At 39.9% G+C, this 24,509-nt stretch overlaps 1 protein-coding gene and 1 long non-coding RNA gene across 2 annotated transcripts; both read right to left on the bottom strand.

Annotated features, from left to right (window-relative positions):
• Positions 1–285: 285 nt before the first annotated feature.
• On the bottom strand, positions 286–9,244 carry sap30l (sap30-like). Its single transcript, XM_044370343.1, has 4 exons — positions 8,467–9,244; positions 5,510–5,632; positions 3,892–3,990; positions 286–1,664 (listed from the first exon to the last, which is right to left on the bottom strand). Exons 1-4 carry the CDS (start codon positions 8,650–8,652, stop codon positions 1,536–1,538), a joined length of 537 nt encoding a protein of 178 aa, XP_044226278.1. The 5' UTR covers positions 8,653–9,244; the 3' UTR covers positions 286–1,535.
• Positions 9,245–14,747: 5,503 nt separating this feature from the next.
• Positions 14,748–15,858, bottom strand: LOC122995267. Its single transcript, XR_006406771.1, has 3 exons — positions 15,321–15,858; positions 15,156–15,202; positions 14,748–14,886 (listed from the first exon to the last, which is right to left on the bottom strand). It is a non-coding gene; the product is annotated as an uncharacterized LOC122995267 (long non-coding RNA).
• Between the last annotated feature and the right edge of the window lie 8,651 nt (positions 15,859–24,509).

The following is a 24,509-nucleotide window of genomic DNA, read 5'->3' as shown; positions in this document are numbered from 1 at the left end:
GGCTACTGTAGAAACATGGTGGCCCCTGTAAAGAGGACCCCTATGTAGATATAAAGGGCTCATTCTAAGGTAACACAAACATATTTATGAATATTATATTCCATTTCTGCCAAGTCTGTTCCGCTAGATGCCACTAAATTCATCACACTGAACCTTTAAAAGAGTGAAGATGGACATGAGTTCAATCTGAGTGTAAAAAATAAAATGCTATAAAATACAAAACAAATCCAGTGATGCCACTTTTGGTGCCAAATTAAGATTCATGTTGGACCTTTTACGACATTCTAGTACATAAAGGAGCTGGACTGTTTCAATTGGGCATATAAATGTAAAACTTTTAAGACTTCATTAGCCAACATTCACTAAAGTTGAAAGGTGTAGTAAGTGTCAAATCGAGAATTGAGATGTTGTCCACTATAAACACTGCTCTTAAATATTAAAATGACGCTAATAATTACTCTTACACCCCTCTATCTCACACACACAAGAAAAAAAAACTGAGAAATCTAAAATCAACAGACAAAACTTTATACAACTTGTTAAGGCTGAACTAAAGAGAAAGAAAGGATTACAAAGAAAAAAAAATGAAAGTAGCTACCACACCTGTGAAGCACTGAGAAAATAAATCTGTATGTGTGTTTGTGTGTACATAAAACAACTAGCAAGAGGGAAAAGTTTGCTTCATAGCCAAATGCTACATCATTCACCGCCACCAGTCTTTACATGCATCAAATCCAAATGAAAAAAAAAAAAAAAAAAAAAAAAAAAAAAAGGGCAACGGGGTGAGTTTTTAAACATTATTGAGAATTCGGGTTTCTTCCTATGTGTGAATTTTGTGCCATTTATAGTTTTGAAAGGAGAAAGGAGACTTCAGCAAAGGCGACGCCCCTTTCCAACAATTCATTCATTCACAAAAAAAGTAAAGAAAAAACCCCATTCAGCATTCAATATCAGTTTTGGCACATGTATTCCTCATGGTGAATATGTTAACAGTCGACTCGGCAAAGAAAAAAAAAAACCCAAATTACCAAAAATGTTGTTTTTACTCTTAAGGCAGCTATATTGTACATTGCATTCAACCAAATACGCTGTTCCTTTTGTACATATCGACAGTTACGTTACAGCATGACGACGTAAAAACCCTGGGGAGCGAGTCCTGGTCCTTCACAGTCTTTGAGGACTTGGCTTTTGCAGAGGACAGGAAGAGGAAATGCCTTGGAGAAAGATTGTGATTACTACATGCTCAGAGACTGAGTAAACTCATCCCAACCTGAATTCTCTCCAGTTTTCCGTTCAGTGTCCCTCCGAGGACAGCCAGAGTAAGTGTGTGTGTGTGTGTGTGTTTTGGTTTTGCAGAGGAGCGGGACGGTGACGGGTTGCGGGAGGAGTTGCTTTTGGTTGTTGTTGTTGTTGTTGTTGTTAGTGGCGTCCAGGTTTTGTGAAGGGTTGCTGTTGCTGTAAATGGTGCCGTTTGTCACTGTGGATTATTGTTGATTTTGTTGTAGCTACTGCCGCGGTGGTGGTCGTTTAGAAGTCTAGTCCAGTGGTTTGCCACCGTCTCCTTTCTGGTCCAAACGGCTCTTGCTGCTCTTCACCATGTAAATAAAGTAGGTCAGTGTTTCCTTCTCGTTTACTGGAATATTTCTGAAGTGACGACTCACCGTCTGCAGAAGAGGAGAAAAGACAAGATGTAGTAAACATCTCCCATACTTATCTACACAGAATGTGTTAGTTGTCCAGAACTTTGTGGTTCTGGTATTAAGGCAGCAACTAACAAGTGACTGGGTGGCTGTGGTTCAAATGGTAGAGAGGTCAAACCCCAGCTGACTGTTCACATATCTATGAGGCCCTGTTTTAAATTGTGCAAACACAAAGCAGTAGGTCTCGGGAGCAGAGAACATGCTGTTTTACTTTAGTACAAAATCCATACGGACTAGATGAAATGGAAAATAAATCAGAGAGTGTGGTGATGAATAAATACACTCTCAGCACATCGCTTGTTTCATAGCTCTGACAAAGTTGTGTCAAGTGAATCATGACAACAGCTCAACAAATGGAAAGATGCTTCTTCAAGAAATCATATTGTTGTGGTGGAAGGTGCATAATGTGATCACACAGCATCACAAGTCTGTAGCCAAAGGCAGGTGGTGTCCCAGTTTATTATGGTACAAAGATAAAAGATTAATAACTAAAAGCTGTTCTTTGATATCATCAATACAACACAATATCAGTTTTAATTCTGCTGTATACAACGCTATTAAAAGGCACATCATATTTCACGGTCGGGAAAATACCCAACTGTCACAACAGTCAGTGCTCTTGTTGCTACACCGCCACAAAAATAGGATCCTAAGTGTGCTTGAGCAACACACTGAATCCCAAACTGCTCCCAGTGTTTGGTGAATGGAAAACAAGTAAGATGCTTTGGACTAAACGTGCCGAACAAATGTAATGTAGCATATATGTCCCGTCTCACCCTGTATGTGCACTGAAAACATCTCGACACAAACTCATTGCACCTGCGTTATCCACATTTGAGACTGCACCCTGAAAATGTTTGGTGTTTCTACTTCAAAAACAATTGAACTTTGAATAGATTATCACATTTGTCATTGATTAAATTTTCTGTTTAGCGACTAAACCATTTGTTTCGGCGCTACTTGTCGATGCTCAGATCTGTCACCGATGACGGCTCCTTTTTCCAAAGTATCTCCTTTCACATGCTTCGGGTCCATTCTTGGTAATCTGTGTACAAAGTGCGAGGCGCCGCTTCATTGACTAGTTTATGTAGTAGCACATATTCAGTATGTATCACTTTCCATTACATAGATGCAAATTGAGACGGATGACTGGCTCCGTTTGCACAGGCATGGTTTCCATTTTTCTGCTCACTGAGTGAATATATGAATCAAACACTCAGGCTAAAAAACATCTTTCATTCTACTTTGCTCCATCAAGGATTTCTCAAGGATCTTTTGCTGGTTATGGCCAGTTAACAAAAATTTACACAAAAGAACATGAATTTAATCCATCTTGTAGTTACTCGTCTGGTTTTTAAAAAGTAGCCCAAAAGATGATTATAACTCAATATTATTACTGTCCATAAGACAACTAAAATAAACATAAAATCTTTGAGGGCATTTAACCATCACCTGAAGCCAAATTTAAGGTAGTTTAGATTAATAAATCCACCATTCGCTGAAGAAAACAAACCTCCTCTCACTGGATCTCCTGAATGAGGCTGAACACTGGGACAGCTGTGACTGGTTGTGGGCTGTTGACTGGTGCTTTATTAATGATGTGGGAGGCTCATTAATAGGAGGGCTTGAACCTGACTAAAAGTCTGGGGAAACATTCAACTTACAGCCCGGTTTCAGTCACTCCCACTGTTCACATCCGACCCCCCCCCCCCCTCCCCAAACACAAGCCGACTGAGAGGCTCTAGATACAGGAGGTATTTGTAAGGATGAGGGCCGAGCCAGCTGCATGAAGTCCACCTGTCGATTTGGCGAATTAGTCTAACAATCTCTCCATGACCAATTACTGTGGAATAGGACCTGCAACACTACGTATATCACGGTAAATGAGTAATACGGATCCGGGGGGTTGAGGAGAAAAAGGTCAGGAACACCTAATGAGGGCAGCTCAATGGCCTACAATGTAACTGAACATCAACTACGAGGCTGATGATGCCAAAAGAAATCCATAAAAAGGAGTAAAGAGTTCCTCCCAAGGTGCTGCTTTATATGTTGTTTCTATAGGAATGATGTTAAGGATACAAATATCTATAAAAATAGATTTCTAATTCCTCTAAGATGTACAGTTAATCCAAGTACAAGTCACCCGGCATGTAGTGGACAACGTGTCATTCTCTTATCAGTGTGTTGTTACCTCTGCCAGCTGGGCCTTGTTGAGGCCGGGTCTGGTCTGCAGCTTGTAATGTCGCTTGTAGCGTCTCAACGTGTTCACCTGCAGCTGGAAAAGGTCGACCTGAAAACACAACAACAGAGGCAGGGATGAGAGTCGGTACCTTCTCGACCTGATTCCATCCTGGACGTAATTCAGCGATTAACTCAAGGCTTCTGTCTCTTCTTCAGCTTTTAAAAGAGAATTAAAACTTCACTGAAAAGGAATCTCTGTGGAGAAATTGGACACATACGCAACTAAATAATACAGGATGGTGGACATTTCTTCAAACAGAGTAATGGCGGCTATGAAAGCATATTCTTGTAACAGTTCCTCTGTGAGAATATAATAAAGTATGTATAATAGGATCTTGTGTTATACATGTTCCAGAGTCCAAGAACAGCCAGTCCTCAAAACTTTCTTCTTTAAAATTTTAATAGCAGCTGTGTCATAATTTAGTGGTTTTATTAATTTAAGGCTGATAGTTTCTATGTCCTGCTTTTGTCTTTTTCTTGTGTTCGTCTGCAAAGCGACTGAAAGGGCTTCTTGCTCCAAAATGCCCCGACTATGATGTCTGTGTTCAACGCTGTGAGTGACAAGGACATCTTGTAACTGATCGCTAATTCAGACCGTTTATAAGTCTGAAGTCGCCTCCTGTTTCTAGTTGATTTACATTTGTTCCTTATTTGATAGTTTTGTGTTTTGAATCGGACGGCTCATCCTGCGTAGTTACCCGCATTTCCCTCAAGGTGGCAGACAATCCCCTCGTTGAGTTGCCCGCGCTAAGTCGACTAGGTGAGCCCGCGTATATTAGATCTACTCACCTGCTGGGTAGCGTTCATTAGCCCGGCGTGCTCTTGCAGAGACACACGCGGAAAGAGTTGGAGTGATGCTAATGATATCCAGACAAGGAGATGTATCCGGGGTCGAGACGAGCGAAAACTATCTGAAATTCTCGGTTAACACCCTCGGTGAGCGGAGTGAGGTATGTGAAGTAGTTAATTGCCTTTACTGCAGGTACAGCGGGAAACGTTTTGTTTGCTTACATTATTAGCGTGCAGCGCTATCTTGTTAGATTATTATTAGAGTAGCAGTGGTTTCGTTGTTTGCATGAATTTAAATGTGTTTGTTTATTTGAGGGAAAGGTTATTTGGAGTTTGATTGAATGGGGGTAATGTATTTAGTACTATGATGTTTAGGATTTGTCTGTTTATTCACTGCTTGTGGTATGAATTGAATTTAAATGCAGTTTAGTCAGCTCTGTATGAGGCTTTGAATTTAGTAGATAATGTTTGCTGACTGGATATTAGTATCAGTGAGATAAGCTATTGTCAGTCCTCATTTAGTGACTAATTTTAATAGTTGTTTAATTTAATTTATCATTCTCTGTTCTGTATTTTCAATATTAATGACTGTAAATAAATGTGGATTCTAATTTTTGTATATTCTCTATAGTCTTCACGGTGCTTTCCGTGGTGCATGAGATGATGACTGATAGTGAGAAATAAAACAGAACGTGAAGCATCAGTTTGGGACTCTCCGCGTCTTGCTCAACTAAGCCTGTTACAAATCTTTCTTTTTTAAACAAATGTTATGTCGTTACCTCAGGAACCTCCACGTCATGATCCGGGGACTCTCCTCCGTCGTCGCTGGTCTTCCTCTTCCTCTTGTTGCGGACGCTCTGGATGAAGTTCTTGTGGAAGTCGCAGATGTAGAGGTGTCGCACCTACAAAAAAAAATATCGATGAGCATTAAAAGGAATAGTTTACCATGTGCAAAATATGTTTAGTTTAGACTGTTTAAGGATCTTACCTATACTCACTACACTGCTACTAGGAGGAATATTAAAAAAAACACCTTTTCCAGAACTTTTAACCTTTAAAAATCAAATAAACCAAACTTCAGCAGTGTTCAAATTGAAACCAAACGCAGCAGTGTTTACTGCTGTCTTTGCAGAAGTAGTCATACAAGAGCCCTCGCCAAAATAAACATGTGAAACTGACAACATTATAACTTAAATCAGGAAGTATCCGATGAAAGACACTGCATACAGTACATAGATAGTTGGCTGTTTTAGATAATTGATGCTGCAGACACATTTTGGTTGTAACTCAGAAAGTACTGAGGTAATAATAATAATAATAATAATAATAATAATAATAATAACCAAATGAGCGAGGCTTGCTGTTTTAGTGCATGTGCTGCCACGGCTGAATGCCTAAAACGCTGCATTAATTCTGTCCTCTAGTGAACTCCTGTGCACGTCATTCCTCTGAGCCACGCTCACAACATGGGACTTATCACATGAGTCACTATAGCCTGGAAAACAGTGAAACCAGTGGGCAAAGAGCAGAGCACACACACACACACACACTAAAGGATAGTCAGTTCGCTCCTCAGGCTGCACTGCTTGAGTCACTACACATCGAGCTTTTCATGAAAGAGATGAAATTTCCTGGATGGCTTACTGCAGCGACAACACATTCGTTTAACATTCTTCCATTCGAGGATTACACTGCTGTGCGCTACGAGGCCCAGGGCCCTAACGGTGACCCCCCCCCCCTCCTCTCTCTTAGTGCACTGTCATTGCATCCTGTTGCTTTAAGGTGCTCATCAGGTGAAGGGACACGGCAGAGTACACATGGCGGGAATATTACCCTGCCTCCAGGTCTGCTGTGTTTGTGGTAAACTGATTTTATTTGGGAATATGCACCATGTGAGTATAACTGAATTGAATAAAAGGCATCACAACTAGATTATTACATATGGTCCTTCATTTTCAGTGTTTTGTATTGTTATGTGTGTATTTGTATAAAGGCTTTCCTAAGGATGGGCACTGCAAACGCTACAGAATAAACACAGGAACCACTCAAAGACCCTTGTCATTGTAGTGTGTGTTGTGGAGCTGAAACGATGAGTCCATAAACTGTATAGTTAATCTACAGAAAGTTAATCTGAAACTATTGTTAAAATTGATAAATTGCTTATTGATGGTTAAACAAGACGTTTGAAGATGTCACTTTGGGCTTTAGGAAACTGTGATGGAAGTTTTTTTTTTTTTTTTTGCCATTTTCTCACAGTTAATAGACCAAACAGTTGATTCATTGAGAAAGTATTAAAACAATAATGAAAATCCTCTTTAGTTGCAGTCCTAGTATATTGTGCTTAAGCGGTGCATATTCCTGAACAACACTGGCACAGATAAAATTATCACAAACTAATTGCCGCATGGTGAACCTAAAAGGACTCTGGGGGCCTAACAGTAATGGCTGCCTGGTTGGTGATACAGCTTTGGTTTCTATTAATTGTATAACTGAGTGAGTTTCTCTCATTGTGGTCTAACGAGGCATACTGACACTGTAAGTAGGCCGCTGTGAAATGTAAATATGACTGTCATTTAAAAAATACAATATGTAACTGAAAAGAAGCTAGAAGCTAGTTAGCTAGAAGCTAAACAGCATTTTTATTAAACAGCTAGTGGTTTCTGCCACTTTGTGATGAGCAGTGGTGGAAAGTAACATAGTACATATACTCAAGTACTAGTCGGGGTCACATTTCACATGTCTATGAGTTGTTAACAGCTTCACCAAATAGTGATTTTTCCCTCTAAACCTCTCACATGCTTTCATTTCAGTAAATGTTCAAATCATCCAATATTTCACCAAAAATCAAAGATTAGAGAAAAAGTCCAAAGACTGAAAACAGATAAATGTATAATAACTTTGTTTCTTCTTCTTTCCTCTCCCATTAACCGTCTCACGAACCCTCAGATTTATTTGGTGACCTTTTGGAGGGGCCTGACCTCTAGGTTGGGAACCACTGGACTAAACTAGCTAACTGTATAAAAAGTGGTTGAAACTAGCACCTCCTCCATCTCTAACACTGATGCTTCAGTATTAATAATCTACTGATGTCATATATAAAAATATATCAGTCAGAGGGACCAAACCACTACTTTTACTGCAATACTTTAACTACATCAAGCTCATAATACTTATGTACTTTTACTTAAGTAGGATTTTTCATGCGGGACTTTTACTTGTACTGCAGTATTTTTACATTGTTGCATTTTACTCGAGTAAAGTATCAGAATACTTCTTCCACCACTTTATGAGGAGGCCGGTGACTGTGAGAGAAGTTAAGCAACACGGTTAACTAGCTTCCTTGGCAACAGCCATTTTATAAAGAGCAGCGGAGGCGTGTTTTGAGGAAACTGTTGCAATGAGAGAAAGCTGTAAGTTGATGTGGGAAGAACCCTGCTGCCCTGCACGTCCTCCTGACAGCCAACACAGCTGAGATTATTTAAACAGGGGGTGTAAAAACAAGACATGGCCACAAACACGACAGCCATTCCCTGACATGTTTACACCAGTAACAACAGGAGGGGGGGAAGTTCTGAATCCGCTCTTTTGTTTATTCACGTCAACCGACGCCAACCGGCTAACTAGCATTAGCTGACAGCTGGAGAGCGAGCAGCTAACTTCCAGTCATCACCTTGCAGTCACAATCACTGATTTAAGTGTCAAAACTGAATATCACGGTGTTATAAAGTTAACTTACACTCTTGTCAATGTCCAGTTTGAGCTTCTTCTGTGATATGCTCTTCTGAATCCTCTTGCTGAAGGAGGCGTTTCCAGCAGAGCGGCCGCAGCGCTCACCGTCCTCGATCAGACAGCAGCTTTGACCGTAAAACGGCGGAGCCGGCGGTCCGTCGTGGCTGTCTTCCTCTGTGCTGAATCCATTCATTCTGCCCTGATGTAATGCTCTTTGTGTATTAGCCCACACAATACAATAAAAAAGAATAAAAAGCCAGCGTTATGTTGGCTACCAAGTCTGTTGTTCACGCGGTGCCCTTTTGTGAAAGACACTCCAGTAGCTAGCTTCCTCGGCTAAGTTAAGTGGCTAGTTTGCGAGCTAACAACCGTTGCTGTTTGATCCAGACTCTAGCGACTTATTCCGAACTGTGATGGCTTTGCGTTAAATACATATTCCTGCACATCTCCGTCAGATTCACGCCACAAACACAACAGTAGCAGCTACCGTTTGCTAGCTCCAGAGCTAGCAGGACCGCAGGGTGGCTGAGCCGCAGCTAAACGAGCAGATTCCTGCAGTGATACTCGCTCCTGTAACAGCCCGCTTCTACTCCGTAAGAGTCACAGATGACAACAATCTCACACGATTACGAACTAAAAGGAGACAACCGGCAATAACAAACGGAATTGCGTTCACGATGTCACGTACTTAACACCCACACCGCAACAATCGCGGCACACTTTCGGAACAGTTGGTACAATGGACATGCTCAGGCTGTGTGGCGGAAGTTCCCGTCCCAGACGGTGATTGGCCAATTTTACATAAAAGCGGTCGTAGCATGCAAACATAGCTATTCTATTGGCTGTTAAGAAACATCAATCATCTGATGGTTTCCTTCCTGGATCACCCGGCGTCATGTTTTCGACTGTGAGCAGAAGTTAAAGGTGGCGTCTTTTAAATGTTTTAAGGGGAAATGGAAATCACCCTGCACTGTCAGCTGCAACTGAAAACTTGTTTTTCATGGCAACCTAAGAATAAAATTAAGGCAACCCATCATCTTTTTCAACAAGACATAAGTACACCCTAATCATATCGGTCCACCTTTCTCGGAGATATTTGTTCGGAAAGACTTTGTCTATTGTCGCAGTCGAGTTTTTTGACCAACAAAGTCATAGAGATATCCTTTAAAACGCTTCACAGGTTTTATCCAACTTATGGTTGTTTGCAGAAACTCAAGAAAGACATTGATGTAAGCTGTGTGAAGAGTTTAGAGACACGCTGGTACATTTACTCTGGTCTTGGCCGCACACAAAACAACCGTGGAGTAAATTTCCACGAGTTGTTGCTGGTCACGTCCACCCTCACTTTACATTACTTAATCAATTTGCTTTCTATTTTATATTCACAAATCCAGATTCTTAAGCAAAAAGACAAACTTTTCAGAGCTAACTGTACTACATTTCTTCAATATCTGAATGTAAGAACAACAAAACATTAAAACGTATAACCACTGTAAGCTTTACGAGATATTTAGCTATTTTATTTTTTATTTGTATCACAACCTTTAGTTTCCCCTGTTTGTAGACACAAGTTGTATAAGATGCTGTAATGCTTCATAATAAATATGTTTTAATGAATCATAACAGCTCGGCCACCTGATAAATTGATCTAAATGCACATGGATTAACGAGTCTGACACTGCACTGCGAGGGTGGCTCTTTATCGGGCTGGTGACACAACAGAGACATTGTAGACGTATACAAGATGAATATGTTTAAGTTACTTATTTACTTGTTTTAAAGACTCTTACATAACAACGAATTGGTGCATTGGTTTGTGTTCTCACTGCAGGATTTTTGACTAACACGACACATCTGTTGACATCGCCACGGTGTGATTGCACCTTTAACCGCACGGGGGAGACAGAGGTTCACAGATGAATATAAATCAGGGGAAGGCTGACATTAAAATTCCTTCACACACACACACACACACACACACACACACACACACACACACACACACACACACACACACACACACACACACACACACACACACACACACAGAGCATACTGTCAGTCAAATGGTTTAAGCACAGTGTACTCCAACAATTTTAGTTATATCTCATCTCATCCACTGTAATTATAATTTAAAGGGGTATTCCAGGAATTTAGTATTGCACTCCCATTAAGACAGATTAATTAAAGTATTGCAGTAAAAGTAGTGGTTTGGTCCCTCTGACTGATATATTATTATATATGACATCATTAGATTATTAACACTGAGTCATCAGTGTGTAAGCAGGATGTTACTGTTGTAGCTGCTGGAGGTGGAGCTAGTTTCAACTACTTTATATACAGTTAGTTAGTTTAGTCCAGTGGTTCCCAACCTAGGGGTCGGGCACCTCCAAAGGGTCAGCAGATAAATCTGAGGGGTCATGAGATGATTAATGGGAGAGGAAAGAAGTTTTTATACACAAATCTGTTTTCAGTTTTTTAACTTTTTCTCTAATCTTTGATTTTTGGTGAAATATTTTACAGTTTTCTGTAAAAAAAAATATTTGACAGAAATTATATAATCAGGTTTATTTTCATAAACTTAAAGTCCCCCTCCTCTCAAAAATGTGTTTTGTGTATATTTACCTCACTGTAATGTTTGTGCTTCACTGTGCAGAATGATGTATGTGCAGTATTTGTTTTCACATTCATTTGCTGAAGGGGAAAAGTTTCTCTGCAATCACTTTAAATCTGAGTAAAGGTATGTACCCATGAGCATGATTTGTGACATCACAATTAGTTTGGGGCCAATCATTGTTCAATATACATATTTTTCAGTGAAGTAGGACACATCTTGCCTTCCAGCAGTTTAGCTTTTGAGATGAAAAATATTTGCATATTCTTAGATTTTGTATTGTTGAATGAAAGAAAAGGAAAACATGTCTGGATTGGATCTTTGAGAAAACCCCCTTGAGAGCAACTCAACACCTTACACAACTGTTTCCACAGGCTTAGAGTGACCCTTTAATTGTACGTATCCCCAAAATAACAGTTTGTATATGAGAACAGAATTATGTCTTTATGTCATGTGAATTTTATTGCATTGGAAATGGGCTGGATCGAATTGGCAGTGGATTAGATCATGTGGATTGGACCCGTGTAGTAGAGGAAGAAGTTCAGGTCCTTGTAAAAGTAGCAATATCACATTATAAAATCAAAATTTCACATTTTATTATTAAGTATTATTAGCAAAATATACTTAAGTATCAAAAGTAAAACTACTCATTACACACTAGACACACATGGCCTCTGTCTGTGATAGATTATTGAATATCATATTACTGGATTTTTATTACTAATATCAAATGTATGCAACATTGGTGGTGGTGCAGTTGATTGTAACTATTGTTTATATTGTTTGGTAGTTTAACCTACAACAATATGTTCTATATACTTATCATAGGTTTAAATGTAAAATTATAATCTCCAAAGTAACTAGAAAGCATTAAATGGAGAAAAAAGTATAATATTTGCCTCTAAACCATTGTGGCGAGGAGTAGAAATGTTTCATCTTTTGGTAATAAAAAACATGGGCATAATTTTACATTATAATACAATTCAATACAATCGCCTTGCAGCAAATAAAAAAAAAACACCTTAAAACATATTGTGATGCTTGTACTTTGGGGCATTTATGTTTTGATGACGGTTGTTTGTTCAAAAGTTTCCAAACAGAATTAAGTTGCAAATTTATAGAGCAGGAAAGGTGCAATATAGGTTTTATGGGGCATCAATTCATAATCCTACAGCATGCAGTGATATTTCAGGGAATAACCCTAACCCAACTTTATGGTAACAGTTTGCAGAAGCTCCTTTCCTGTTTCAACTTGGTGCCCCCATGCACAAAACCAGCTCCAAAAGAAATGCTTTTCCTTGTTTGGTGTAGAAGAACCTGATTGGCTTGCACAGAGCCCTGACTTCAACCTCATCCAACACCTTTGGATGAAATGGAAAGCTGATTACAAGCCAGGCCTTATCGCCCAACATCAGTGGCTGACCTCACTAATTCCCTTTGTGTCTGAATGGGAGGAAATCTCTGCAGCCGCAATCTTGTGCAAAGCGTTCCCATAAGGCTGTTCCAGCAGACAGGACTGGCCACATTATGAGTTGTGAGAGTTAATTTGGAGAAGCAGCCAGTCAGCAAATCCAGACAATGAGAGCGAGAGCTTTAAAAGCTCACCTATATGTGAAGCCGTCTGTATTATGCAGGTTTACTAATGATGCTCTTTGTTTGTTGTCATTTGTCTAATGTGATATTTGCTCTCATGTGCAAACTCTCTGCCTCATCATGCTCGCCTAATAGCTGAGAGCGGACGTGGATGTAATACAGAAGGGAGAAAAAGGTGGAAAGATAGGACACCATAAAAAGTATCGAAGGAGAGTAAAGACAAAAAGGATTACCTTTTCTGTTGGTAATGTTCCTGAGCCCAATAAAGACTCTTTAATGGAAATCTTTGACAGGAGACTGTGGGAATGTAATAGCCTGGTCTCTCTCCTCACCCATGTATGGCTCATGAGTGGAGGGGAATGCTGATTGTGTGCTGACTGACTTTAAAAGTGGCAGATGATGGAGCGCCAAAACATTAACGGGTTTTTCACTTTGCAATTTCGGGGTTTATATCATCGGGGAAATGCCTCTAAGAGGCAATAACATGGAAAGTGGTCTCTCAATGTATTCAAAGTTATCCCTGCACGTCTTGCGCTCTCCCTCTCAGAGCTTATGTGACAAGTTGAGTGTTATATGACATCCCATGAGACCGAAGGAAATGGGCCACACTGAAGAGCAATATTACTTCTGGAATGAATAAATCACTGCTGGCTAAAAGCTATCCAAGCTTGTGTGTTGTCAGATGAAATGATTATGAGATTAACATTTAGTAAAAGTATGTTTTAGTACCATCAGTCACAAAGACAATTAAAGTATTAAAATAAAAACCACTTGAGTTGACAAGGGAGGCAAATCAGAGAGCTCTGGGCAGGGAATGTTCTGAAGGAATTTATTTAGAAAGGAGCAAATCTTCTGGAGTAGAGATATACAGTCGGGATGATAAAGAAATAGAAAATTGCGTTTAAGTGAAAGAGTGATAGAGACGCTATCAAATAGTTGCATCTAGATTGTAGTGCAGCAAGGAGAAGATACAATTCAGTAGAGAGTCAAAAGTAGATTATGGTTGCTTTCTGGAGGGAAGTTCAAGACTAGAAAAGAAAAAACTAAACTGTTCCAAAGTTCAAAACACCGACTACAGGAGTGAGAGGAGTGTTTAAGTGTTTTTATTTTAAATTTCTCTATAACATTATAGAATCCTGGCCACACTCCACTGAATGATTTCCATTCAATAATTGCATGATTCATGGTAAACTGACCCACTCAACCTCTTTTTCCTTATGAACCAACACCTTTTTCATAAGACTGTTTCTTTTTGTTAATTTGTGTTTATTGGGTAGCATTTTTGATACACACTTCAGATATTACATTTGTTTTTCCTCTAAATATAGGATAAGAAAGATCTATGCTCCTCACCATCATCCGATACTCCCCACTTTAGTCTCTCAGGGCTATCCAAATGGAACTGATATCTGAATGAATTATCTTAATACAGATCCAGAACCAGAGAAAATAATGACAGAAAAATTAAAATTAAATATGAACAAGAACAAACACAGCAGGGATAAATCTGCAACAGTCAATTTGTATAATTACTTTAATACACGCAACCTCACCACTCTCAAGGGTACAGGCCTATCATGTAAGCCTATTTAGAACCAATCTTCATAAATCTTCGGCTGGAAATTTTTGTATTTTTACACCAAAAAACAGTGCTATTGTGAATATTAACTAGGTGAAAAACAGCCGTCTGCAGCACAAGTACACATAGAAACATCAGTGTAAAACAATTTCTCATTTGCTCTGTTGCAAGTGCTTGTGGCTGATTTTGCAGATCATTGATTGGGGTGGCTTCCACTTGAAGTATGGCTCCAAGTCTGCCGTCTTAAATGTCATTAAAGATGTCAGTGATCCCTCCAGGGCCAGGTTGTGTCTAGTTTTTGTTTTGTTCAATCTCACCAAAGAAAATACCCACTCTGCATCAGCATTGGAGTGTGGCAGGACTAACACCAGTTTAGCAATGGCAGAGAGTCTCTCAAACCTGCCCACCCCTGTCACCTGTGAAACATGAACAACAGGGATAAGATGCATCATTAATACATTTAGACAAGTTTTCAAATAAGACATAGATTTCTGACCTTGTGTTTTAAATTTGCCATGTTGGCCCAGAAGCCCTCAATGTCTGGGTCTGCTGCCAAGCTAGACATTGTCTGATAGTCCAGGGACTCCTTCTCCAATGCATCATATTCCTGTGGGCTGTGGTTGGGGAGACGGTGCACATACCTTTTTTGAAGAGAAACAAGTGTTGAGTAATAAACTTCTACTCACTCCATGAGATATAGGGTTAGGTGAAAACAAGTAGTTGTTCAGAACAGGTATCTTTGTTTTTATTTGTCATAATCAGAACAAAAAATACAGATGCAAATAATCAATAAATAATATAAACGCATTCTGCGAGTAGACATGGTTCTTGTGCCTCTGAGCAGGACACAGTACACAGTCTAAATACAGAATGCTGATTTTTATTCATGTTTGTGTTTATGAGGAGGTACACTTCAGTCAAAGGCTCCCCGTAGCCTCTTCAATCTTGGTTGATTGTCTGTGAGGGAAAACAAAGATACAACTCACAGACAGTGTTATGTAAGTCATGTTACACCAGTTAACTGCTTAAAATGTCACTTGTATCATTTATGTAGAACTGGCTGAAAAGTGGATACCTGCCACAAAGCCCTTGTGATTGGTGCTGCCTTTAAACCAAAAGCCCACATCAACCACAACGTCCTCTATATCAAAATTTGACACCTGCAATTAAACATTTTTAGTAAATTCATCCCCTGCACATCACCTAAATATTAAACATATATTCAACCTGCACTTACCTCAGCAAAGGCAAGACCTGTTTGCTTTGAAGTGTTGTGTAAAACATGACATGGGCAGCCATGTACATAAACACTGCTGTTTTTCTGTAGAATTCTTGATGCAATTAAATTGTGTTGTCTGATGTCGACAGCTTCATTGCCTACAGAGAGGCCGACACAGTTGCACCATGGACCATCTGTCTTTTGGAAGATGAACTCTCCTCTGGCAGATCTGGTTCCAGTTGTGGTGCACATGCCAAGGAACCAATGGGCCCCCTTGTTCACATCAAACACACACACACACAGACACACACACACAGTAAGGGGGTTCATCTTTTCTCTTCCTGCAATGACAAAAGAATTAGCCCATTATCTTAAGGAAAATGAAACAAATATGGTAAAAACAGAATCCTATTTGGTTTCTTGCTCCAGCTTCTGCTTGCTCGTCTGGGGCTCCTGCAGGACAACATTTTAACCTCACTTTTGGTCCTCTGGACATTTTTAATGGGGAAAAGAGGCTCCTGCTGTTTTTTTTTTTTACCACCTACTCTCAAAGCTACCTACAGTTACAACAGCCAATGACAGTCACTTTCAATAACACCTAGTCCTGACAGCCAGTGCTACAAGTTTGAAGGTACATACTGTGTCAGCTATGATATAGAACAAGAATCTTAAGGACTTAACGCTGGTGTATACTTGAAACAAATTGATTTGTACAAAGTGTTGTCTGAATCTGCTTGAAGGCAAAAGTGTTTAGAGCTGTTAAAAATGGCTTCACTCAAAGGAAGGGTAAAAAAAAAAAAAAAGCTTGCTGTCGTAGAGATAGAGAGAGGGGAGATGCAAAGAATGACAAGGTTTCTTCAAAGGTGTTGATAGTGTTGCACTTGTTTGTACACATGAAAGTGACAGAAGTAATTGTGTGAAGAGTGAAAACTACTTTCTCACCGTGTCACACCTGGCCAATCGCTGATTGTAGTGCTTGATTGTGAATTGTCGTTTTCGGAAACTGACAAAACTTGTCGGATGCACTCATCCAGAAGGGTAACTTTTTTTATTGAAGTGCAATGTTGTCTTACTGTCTTGGTTGCGGTTTGCAAATATTTATTAAAAGGATATGACAGGTGATTTTCTGTATTTCTCTTACTGTCAATGAATCTCATGCTCAGAGCCAAACCAACTGATCAACTTCATCTATTGATCTACACAAGTATTGTGTGTGTACCCAAAGCCGGATATATCTTATTCTTCTGTGCTGTAAACCTCTGTTGTTACCCAAAAATGTGCTGAGATGTATAATATCACAATCTCTTAACTTTGTACTACACTGTACATTTTATAAAACTTAGGTATAAAAAAAAGAGGTTGTGATATATAGCACAACAAGCTAGTTGTAAATGGAAATGTGTTCCTGTGCATGCACAGCGGCATCTGCCTTATACATAACTACTCTCTGGAGACTGAAAACATGATCACTATTATTATTCTTTGGAGCCGTTTCTAAACAAACTAACTGTTCATAATGAAGGAACATTTCACCCAGTGAAGACTTATAGTAGTTCTGATTTCTTCTGTGTGGGCGTTGATTGACTGCTGTGATTGACAGTTCACTCACCTGCTGCTCTCCCTGGCTATGAGACTCACACTGAGTCGGACTATTGTTGCAATATTTCAGTTACATTAATGTTACCTGATTACGATACCTGCCCTGTAAGCGCAACTTAGCTAACAGGGCAGGTACTGTCTCTGGATTCTCTTCATAAATACCTCAGTTCAGGTTGAGAGACGATCTAAAATCCTATCTCAGATTTTTATTAAACCATATAAACTAACGTTTGCTCAAGTGTGCACCACTCGGTGTTCCCAGTAAGCTAGCATTTGCTTTGGTCTGAGGTAGCAGGACATGTTTCCAGAGCAGGAGAGACACCTTGCACTCCTTATTTGGAAGGTCCTGGCTCCAAACGGAAAAGATGGCACCGACTATAAGCAGCAACTCTGGGCTTCAAACCAGCTCCAATGCGAACCAATGGGTGACGTCACACCTCGCTGTGTCCATATATACAGTGTATGAATAGAAAATCAAATTCTTTTAATTTCTGTGCTGCTACTTTCAGATTATATCTGCAATTATCATACAGATTAATGTTGTGATATGCTCAAAATGTGAGGAATCTACCCAAATGTATTAAAATCTGATACAATTCATAAAAAAAAAAAAAAATGCTCCATCGTGTTGTCCAGCAGCCAGGCCTTCAGTTTGACTTGTGGTGCTTCATTAGGAAGCGATCATGCCCTCACTGCCGACTTCATCACTCAAAAAGAAACAGTTTTTGTATTGATTCATATAAAAAAAAACACACACGCACAAGAAAAAAAAACAAAAAAAAAAAAACAAGCATCAATATTTGTGTGTAACCTTCCCGACTGTGTCTGACCCCTTTGCAGCTGTACATTAAAATGTGGAGGCGTGCAGGAGCAGCACATGTTCGGGCTTTTAAATTAAACCAGTGACAAGAAACACCTAGTGACTTAATGATTCATTCCAGATCAATTTCTCTGTTATGTTCACTGTTTTCTGCTAAACACAATGATGCATAAGAAAGAAAATCAGCCACTCTCGCCAAGCACAGCGCCACTGTGACTTTTTGCTTTCTGACCTTTCATGGCATTTGGAAAGGGCAACACTGCACACAGATGGTGCATATACATATGCAAATTGATAATGTTAGGTGATGGAGGTGGTGGGATGTATCAGTGATTCAAATAATTTGCTCTGCGCCTTGATAATGCCTCTCGATGACAGCAGTGGCACTGATATTTGATTTTTGGAGTTATTTTCATGGTGTTACAAAAACACACATTACTGTTTTTCTTGAGTTACTGTTAATTATCTAAAATACAATAAATATCCAATCAGTCTGAAGTGAAATGATACAAAAAAAGATACAATTAAAGGTGCCCTTTAAGGGAGAGAGAAGACCAGACTAAAATCTTAATGGCTTTGACTTTTGACCTTGCTGTCATTAGATATTTGTCTCCAGCTGAAGTTAATTCCACATGCCATAAATCACTGAACTACACACTGAATAAATGCTCTTTTTTTCCTGCGTGACCCTTGACCTACACTTACATTTTTATTAGAGAGGCAGACATGAAGGCGGCCAGTGGGGGTTCAATAAATATTAGCTTCTATCAGTATATTTATATGCAAACTACAACCTGATTATTTTAAGAACCTGATAATGAGGCCATCAAGGTCATTTTCAGTGTGTTTCACAACAGCACATTTCCCCAATGACATGAGGTCACATGATTTGTTTTGTGTGGAAGGTTAATGTCTAAACATCTTACTAGAGACTCAACATAAAAAAAAAAACATACAAAGGCTCCATTTATGTTGTAAAAAGTTACATATTTCATTAATAATTAAATATCATAATAATATATTTTCCACTACTGCTGGTTGACTCCATTACCTTGGAATCCAAGTGAGATGTGAGCAACACGTAAGCACTATTAAAGCATTCTGTCTGTTCAATCCACACCGACTCCGGCCTGCGATGGCCGTCTCTGTCCACAGAACCAGCCTTCTGTCAGCAGCAGCTCCTGACGAGCTGGGAAGACAGTGGCCGGCCAAACTGTCTTCACCAGACTGACTGACAGGAGAAATACAATGAACCAAAAAAGTTTTCATGTAGGCTACAGGGGAAGAAATCAACAGCGTTTTCATTTATTGATTCATTGATTTCCCCATCCACCACAGCGGGCGAGCGGAAGCTCACATAGCCTCACTAGGAGACTTTATCAGTCAATATTGATACTGTTAACAAGTTCAGAACATATGAACAGCAGGAGACTTCTGTGATTTAAACAGCTGTCTGGAGATAACAGTTCACTAAATGCACCAGAGGAGAAAAAAAAAGTACATGTGAAAAGATGCAGGGGGTCTAGGAGTCTGTTTGGATTGCTAGTTTTGATAAAATTGAGGCATATCTGATGTCAAAAACTGGCTGTAAGATTTAAAAACAGAAGGAAACCAGATTAAAGTGTATATATGCCACAGCACACTAACTTGTGCGAATGCTTATTGTTCCACTTTGTGGATAACGCTATTCATACTTTGATTTCAATATCGATTTTACCAAGAAAGTCTGGCAAAAATATGTTAATTTCAACACATGCATCCTAGCAAGGACAAGTGTGACTCGACAAGCTGATTGACATTTCTCAACAACAGACATGGAGAGTGTCTCTAATCACAGTAATTTCAACCACTTTGTGTTTAATGACACAAAATCTTCCATAAGAGATCATTTTGACACAATATTTGCAAGTATTAGACTATTACTGCCTCAATCTGGTCCACTTTTGGTCTGGGGTGGTTATTCCTTGTTTGGGTCCTTTAGTTCCAATGATGGGAAATCTTAATGCTGCAGCATACAATGGTATTTTAGACAACAGTGTGCTTCCACCTTTGTGGAAATAGCTTGGTACAAAGCCAGGCATATAAATAAAATGGTTTTCATAGTTAAGTGTGGAAGAACTTGATCGGCCTGCACAGAGCCCTGACCTCAACCCCATCCAACATGTTTGGGATGAGCTGGAACACCAACATCACTAATGCTCTTATGGCTGAATGGGAGCAAATCCCAGCAGGTAGGTTCCAAAATCTCGTGGAAAGCTTTCCCAGAAGTGAGGAGGATCATCTGAGTTACCCGTCAGATTAGAAAATTACTTCAGCCGCAACATGAAGCCTGTGCCATTGAGACTTCAAGCTATTACAACAGAAACTAGACAAAATATTCTAGGCAGAAAACTTACTTTTAATCGTTCAAGGAACCACAAAATCAATGATTTCACCTAGTTTAACCTTTTTTTAAGAAGACAGAGTTTCATTTAGCATCTAAAATGTCAGTCAGGGTAGTAATCAGCCATAAAATCTCTCTTTTGAATCCTGAAATTTGACAAAACACACTGTCATTCAAAAGTAATTCTGAAGTTACCAGCAAAGTTGTTTGAGAATCATTTTCTCTGAGCTTTAAACCTTGGCTCCCTTCTTTCCTTCTCGACTCTCTCTGTCTTGTTGATATTCAAATAAACAAGAAGGTTGAATAAGAGTTCATCCTCGGGTCTGAGAAAATCTCATTTTGCCTGGCTGACATTTATGTGAAAGAGAAGAAATAATAACTCAGGGTTTGTGACTGTCTGTAAGCTTTGGGGAGGAGAGAAGTATGTGGGGAGGATGGAGGTATTTAGAAACTGGAATTGATTGGTCAGTCAAATCAGTGACTCAATAACATGACTCCCTCCTCTTATAATTTGAAACTTTTCATACACTTGAGGGTAAACATGCAGGGAATTGGAAAGTGTCTTAGATCTGCTGGGTTAGACCTGTTAGTTGTTCCAGAATCCAAGTTAAGGTCAAAGGGTGATCCAGCTTTCGCTGCACTGGCTCCTCAGAAAGAACTTTGTGCACAAAGCTTCATTTTAAATGAAAATCTCTCATGTTTAAAACCACAGTTTTTTGAAAATGTACAGATTGTGTTGCATAATCATTAAATGTCGATGCAACAGGAAGGAAGTGTAGTAAATGGAAAAGTCAGGTCGTGAAGGGAAAACTTGAGGAACACCAGACAGGCAGCAGGATTCTGGACTAGTTGTAGAGGTTTGGTGACAGATGCTGGGGCTCCAGTGTGAAGGGAGTTACAGCAGTCCAGAGAGATGGGAGATGACAAGGGCCTGGATGAGCACCTGGGCTGAATCCTTCTAATGTTGTCGACGAAGAATCAACAGCCATTGCTGCAATGTTTACAGAGAACGACTGTATTGTGCAGGATCATTGTGGGTTCCTTGCTGTCCGAGATGGCACCACAACAATGTTGTCAATGGTCATGATAGGCCTCTGCACGGGTATTCTTTCCCCTGAAGGAACACAAGCTCACACTTATCCACATTGAGCTTTAGGTGGTGACTCGACATCCACTTCAAGGTATCTGCCAGGTAAACAGTGATGTTAGACAGGTTGGAGGAATGAGAAGAATAGTTGGGTGTCGTCAGCATAGCAAGTAGAAGTCATGAGAGTGTACAGTTCATACAATGGAGAACTTGAATTCATTTGTGGTGCTACCAGCATTGAAACAATAATATAAAAATAATGACAGTAACATATCCTTCCAGAAACATTGTCCCTGTCACTCTAGATAATCCACAGATTTTATGAACGTAGTTTTCATCGGAACTACTTTCTACCAAATAAATATGGGCCCAGCTTTTGGTAGTACCAATGGCCCAAACTCACTGGGTTACAGGACAACAACAACAACAACAACAACAACAACATAGTGACATGGATGGCAAGGGCTCATATTCCCTTTTCAACCAGCAAATAAAGCAATTTCCCCCCACATGTTTTGTATATATTCTCTGGCTGAAGAATGACTCTCCTAAATTATACCAATTTGGCCATAAAATTCTCAACAGAAGACACTTTTGACAGATTTTTGTGCTCAGCGGAGCTTCTGGAAAAATAAAAAAGTCAAAAAAAGCCTGTGTGTGTGTGTGTGTACAGCCCTGCTATGTCTGCAGAATGGAAAACTAGATTAAGTTTCTGTAGGTTTAGTGAGAAAAGTGTGAAAGCCAGTTACAATAAGAAGCTCAGTCAGTCATTTATAAAAGCCCAAAATTGCATTTCATCACCAGAGAGAAAGTGAGGCGGGGATAAAACACCTCAAGAGAGAAAAGGAGAGTAATTCAGACTTTGTTGGAGATCGTTTTCTTCCCAGGTTCCTGACACAGACCGCAGCTATGACTGAGTGTGTGAAGAAGCTGTTTGTCTGTCAGGCATCTGTTGGGGTCAAAACGGGATATTATACATATTATACACAACACATGTCACATGGAACTTGCTCTGACCAACAAGCTGTCATACCCTAACAGCAGAATAGGTTGTTTGTCAATGACTAAATGACCTTTCCAAAAACAAATCATTTCCTGATCTGGCTTGGTTTAAGCTTAGGCAACTAAAATGACTTGTTTCAAGGTTAGAGAGAGGTTGCCACAACAACAACAGTCACTGAGGGCGTTTCCAGACCTGCTGTGTTTCATCCAGTTGAATCGGACTCTTTCGGACAGCAATTGTACTGGTGTGCAGACCAAAACAACCGCACAGAGACCCTTTGAGGATGTGGTCTCAGTATGGCTTTGTGTCTCTACACTGTAGTTTGTCAGTAAATCATTTTCTTGCTTATTGTCAAACTAGATAAGACTATTTAGATTAGACCGCAGTGTTGTGTTTACATCACAATATAGTCTTCCACCTTTGAGGCAATCAGATAGGAGATGTAAAGAGAGAGCAAATGAACATGAACACCTACCCCCCCCCCCCACCCCCCCCCCACACACACACACACACACAGTATATCATGCATGTGTGTGTTTTGGACCAGTGTTTTGTCCCCTTATGCAAGGTAAGACAGTTGTGATAAAGATCTGTCCTGAGGGATCTTTTATGATTAAAAAAAAATCAACTGTATTATTAAAAAAATGACAGTAACAGTAAATATAGTGACAGTAAACTTAAAAATAGTAAAGCTCATTGGGGATATTCTACCTGAAAGCTGCACAAATCAATGTTTTTGTATTTACAATATTCGTAGTGTGGGAAGGATTGCTCGTGGTGATGAACCCACAGAGAATTATCTCTCAACTCTGCAGTTTCCCTCAGTTCTACAGCTCTTTTTTAGTGTCTTTCAGCTAATTGTTTTGGTTTCATGGCCAACAACTTTACTGTTTTGGTTGAGTCTCTTCAATAATCAGAAAAAAGAGAGTAGATAATTTAACAGATAAAGAGACTGATATTTTCCTCAGGAGTTGGTGAAGACCAAAAAGAGCTAAAAGAGTGAATATGCACTTAAATTTATCACGTCTCCATAAACATGACTCCAAAAAAAGATAATGTTGCTCATTGTCTGCTGGATGTGTAAATAGGCCACTATTTCTTAACAAGTTTATCATATCAACATTATAAAAAGGTGATACCATGTCAATGTTGTGTTTACAGCTTGTTCTAGGGCCCCAAAGTGGCCAACACAGCTTTAAAATGACCTGAAAGTGTATGTGCTGCAATTCTTATTCTGCCAACAAATGTGCAGAGATATAAAATGGTTTCAATCCTACCTTTCCAGTACAACTGAGTGTGTCTCACTGGGAGGATGCAGGTCTAGATTGTTCCCAGTCACCTGTGGTGAGGATTGGTTCTCAGCCCCATCCTGTTTACCCTCTACAGGTTCCCCCTTGGACATGTCATCAGCAGATATGAGATGTCTTTTCATTGCTATGCTGATGATACCCAGCTGTACATCAAAATTGCCCCAAGCCCTTCGGCAGCCATGTCACGCCTCACCTGTCTTAAGGAGATAAAGGACTGGATAAACACAAATTTCCTCCAGTTAAACAGCAGCAAAACTGAATCTCTCCTTATTGGCACTCCACACCAGATTCAGTCATCCCCCATACCTCATCTCACCTTTGACCGCCAGGACATCCCCCTTTCCTCCTCAGTCACTAATCTGGGTGTTAGGTTTGACCTTCACCTGACTTGATGACTATATGAGACATCTATGCAAAACCACTTTCTATCATCTTAAAAACCATCTCTAAACTGTGCCCCTTTGTAATCCTGTCAGATACAGAGAAACTTGTCTGTGCCTTTATCTCCTCAAGACTTGACTACTGCAATTTGCTCTTCACAGGGATCCCTGGCAGGAGCATCCAGAAGCTCCAGTACATTCAAAACAGTGAGAGAGTGCGAAATGAACATATAACACCAATTCTGTTTTCATTGCACTGGCTCCCTCTCTCCTTCAGGGTTGACTACAAAGTCCTGCTACTCACATACAAATCCATAAACGGACATGTGCCTCCCTAGCTACAGGAACTGATCACACCACAAACCTCCACCCACACTCTCAGATCTGCCAGCATCTTGCTCCTCCAGGCCCCCAGTACTATGCTCCGCACCATGGGGATCGAGCCTGCTCTGCTGCACCACGC

Source organism: Thunnus albacares, chromosome 13, assembly GCF_914725855.1.
Source record: "Thunnus albacares chromosome 13, fThuAlb1.1, whole genome shotgun sequence".
Classification (NCBI taxonomy): domain Eukaryota; kingdom Metazoa; phylum Chordata; class Actinopteri; order Scombriformes; family Scombridae; genus Thunnus; species Thunnus albacares.
Note: the sequence above shows the minus strand (reverse complement) of the source record. Positions and strands in the feature narration are given on the sequence as shown.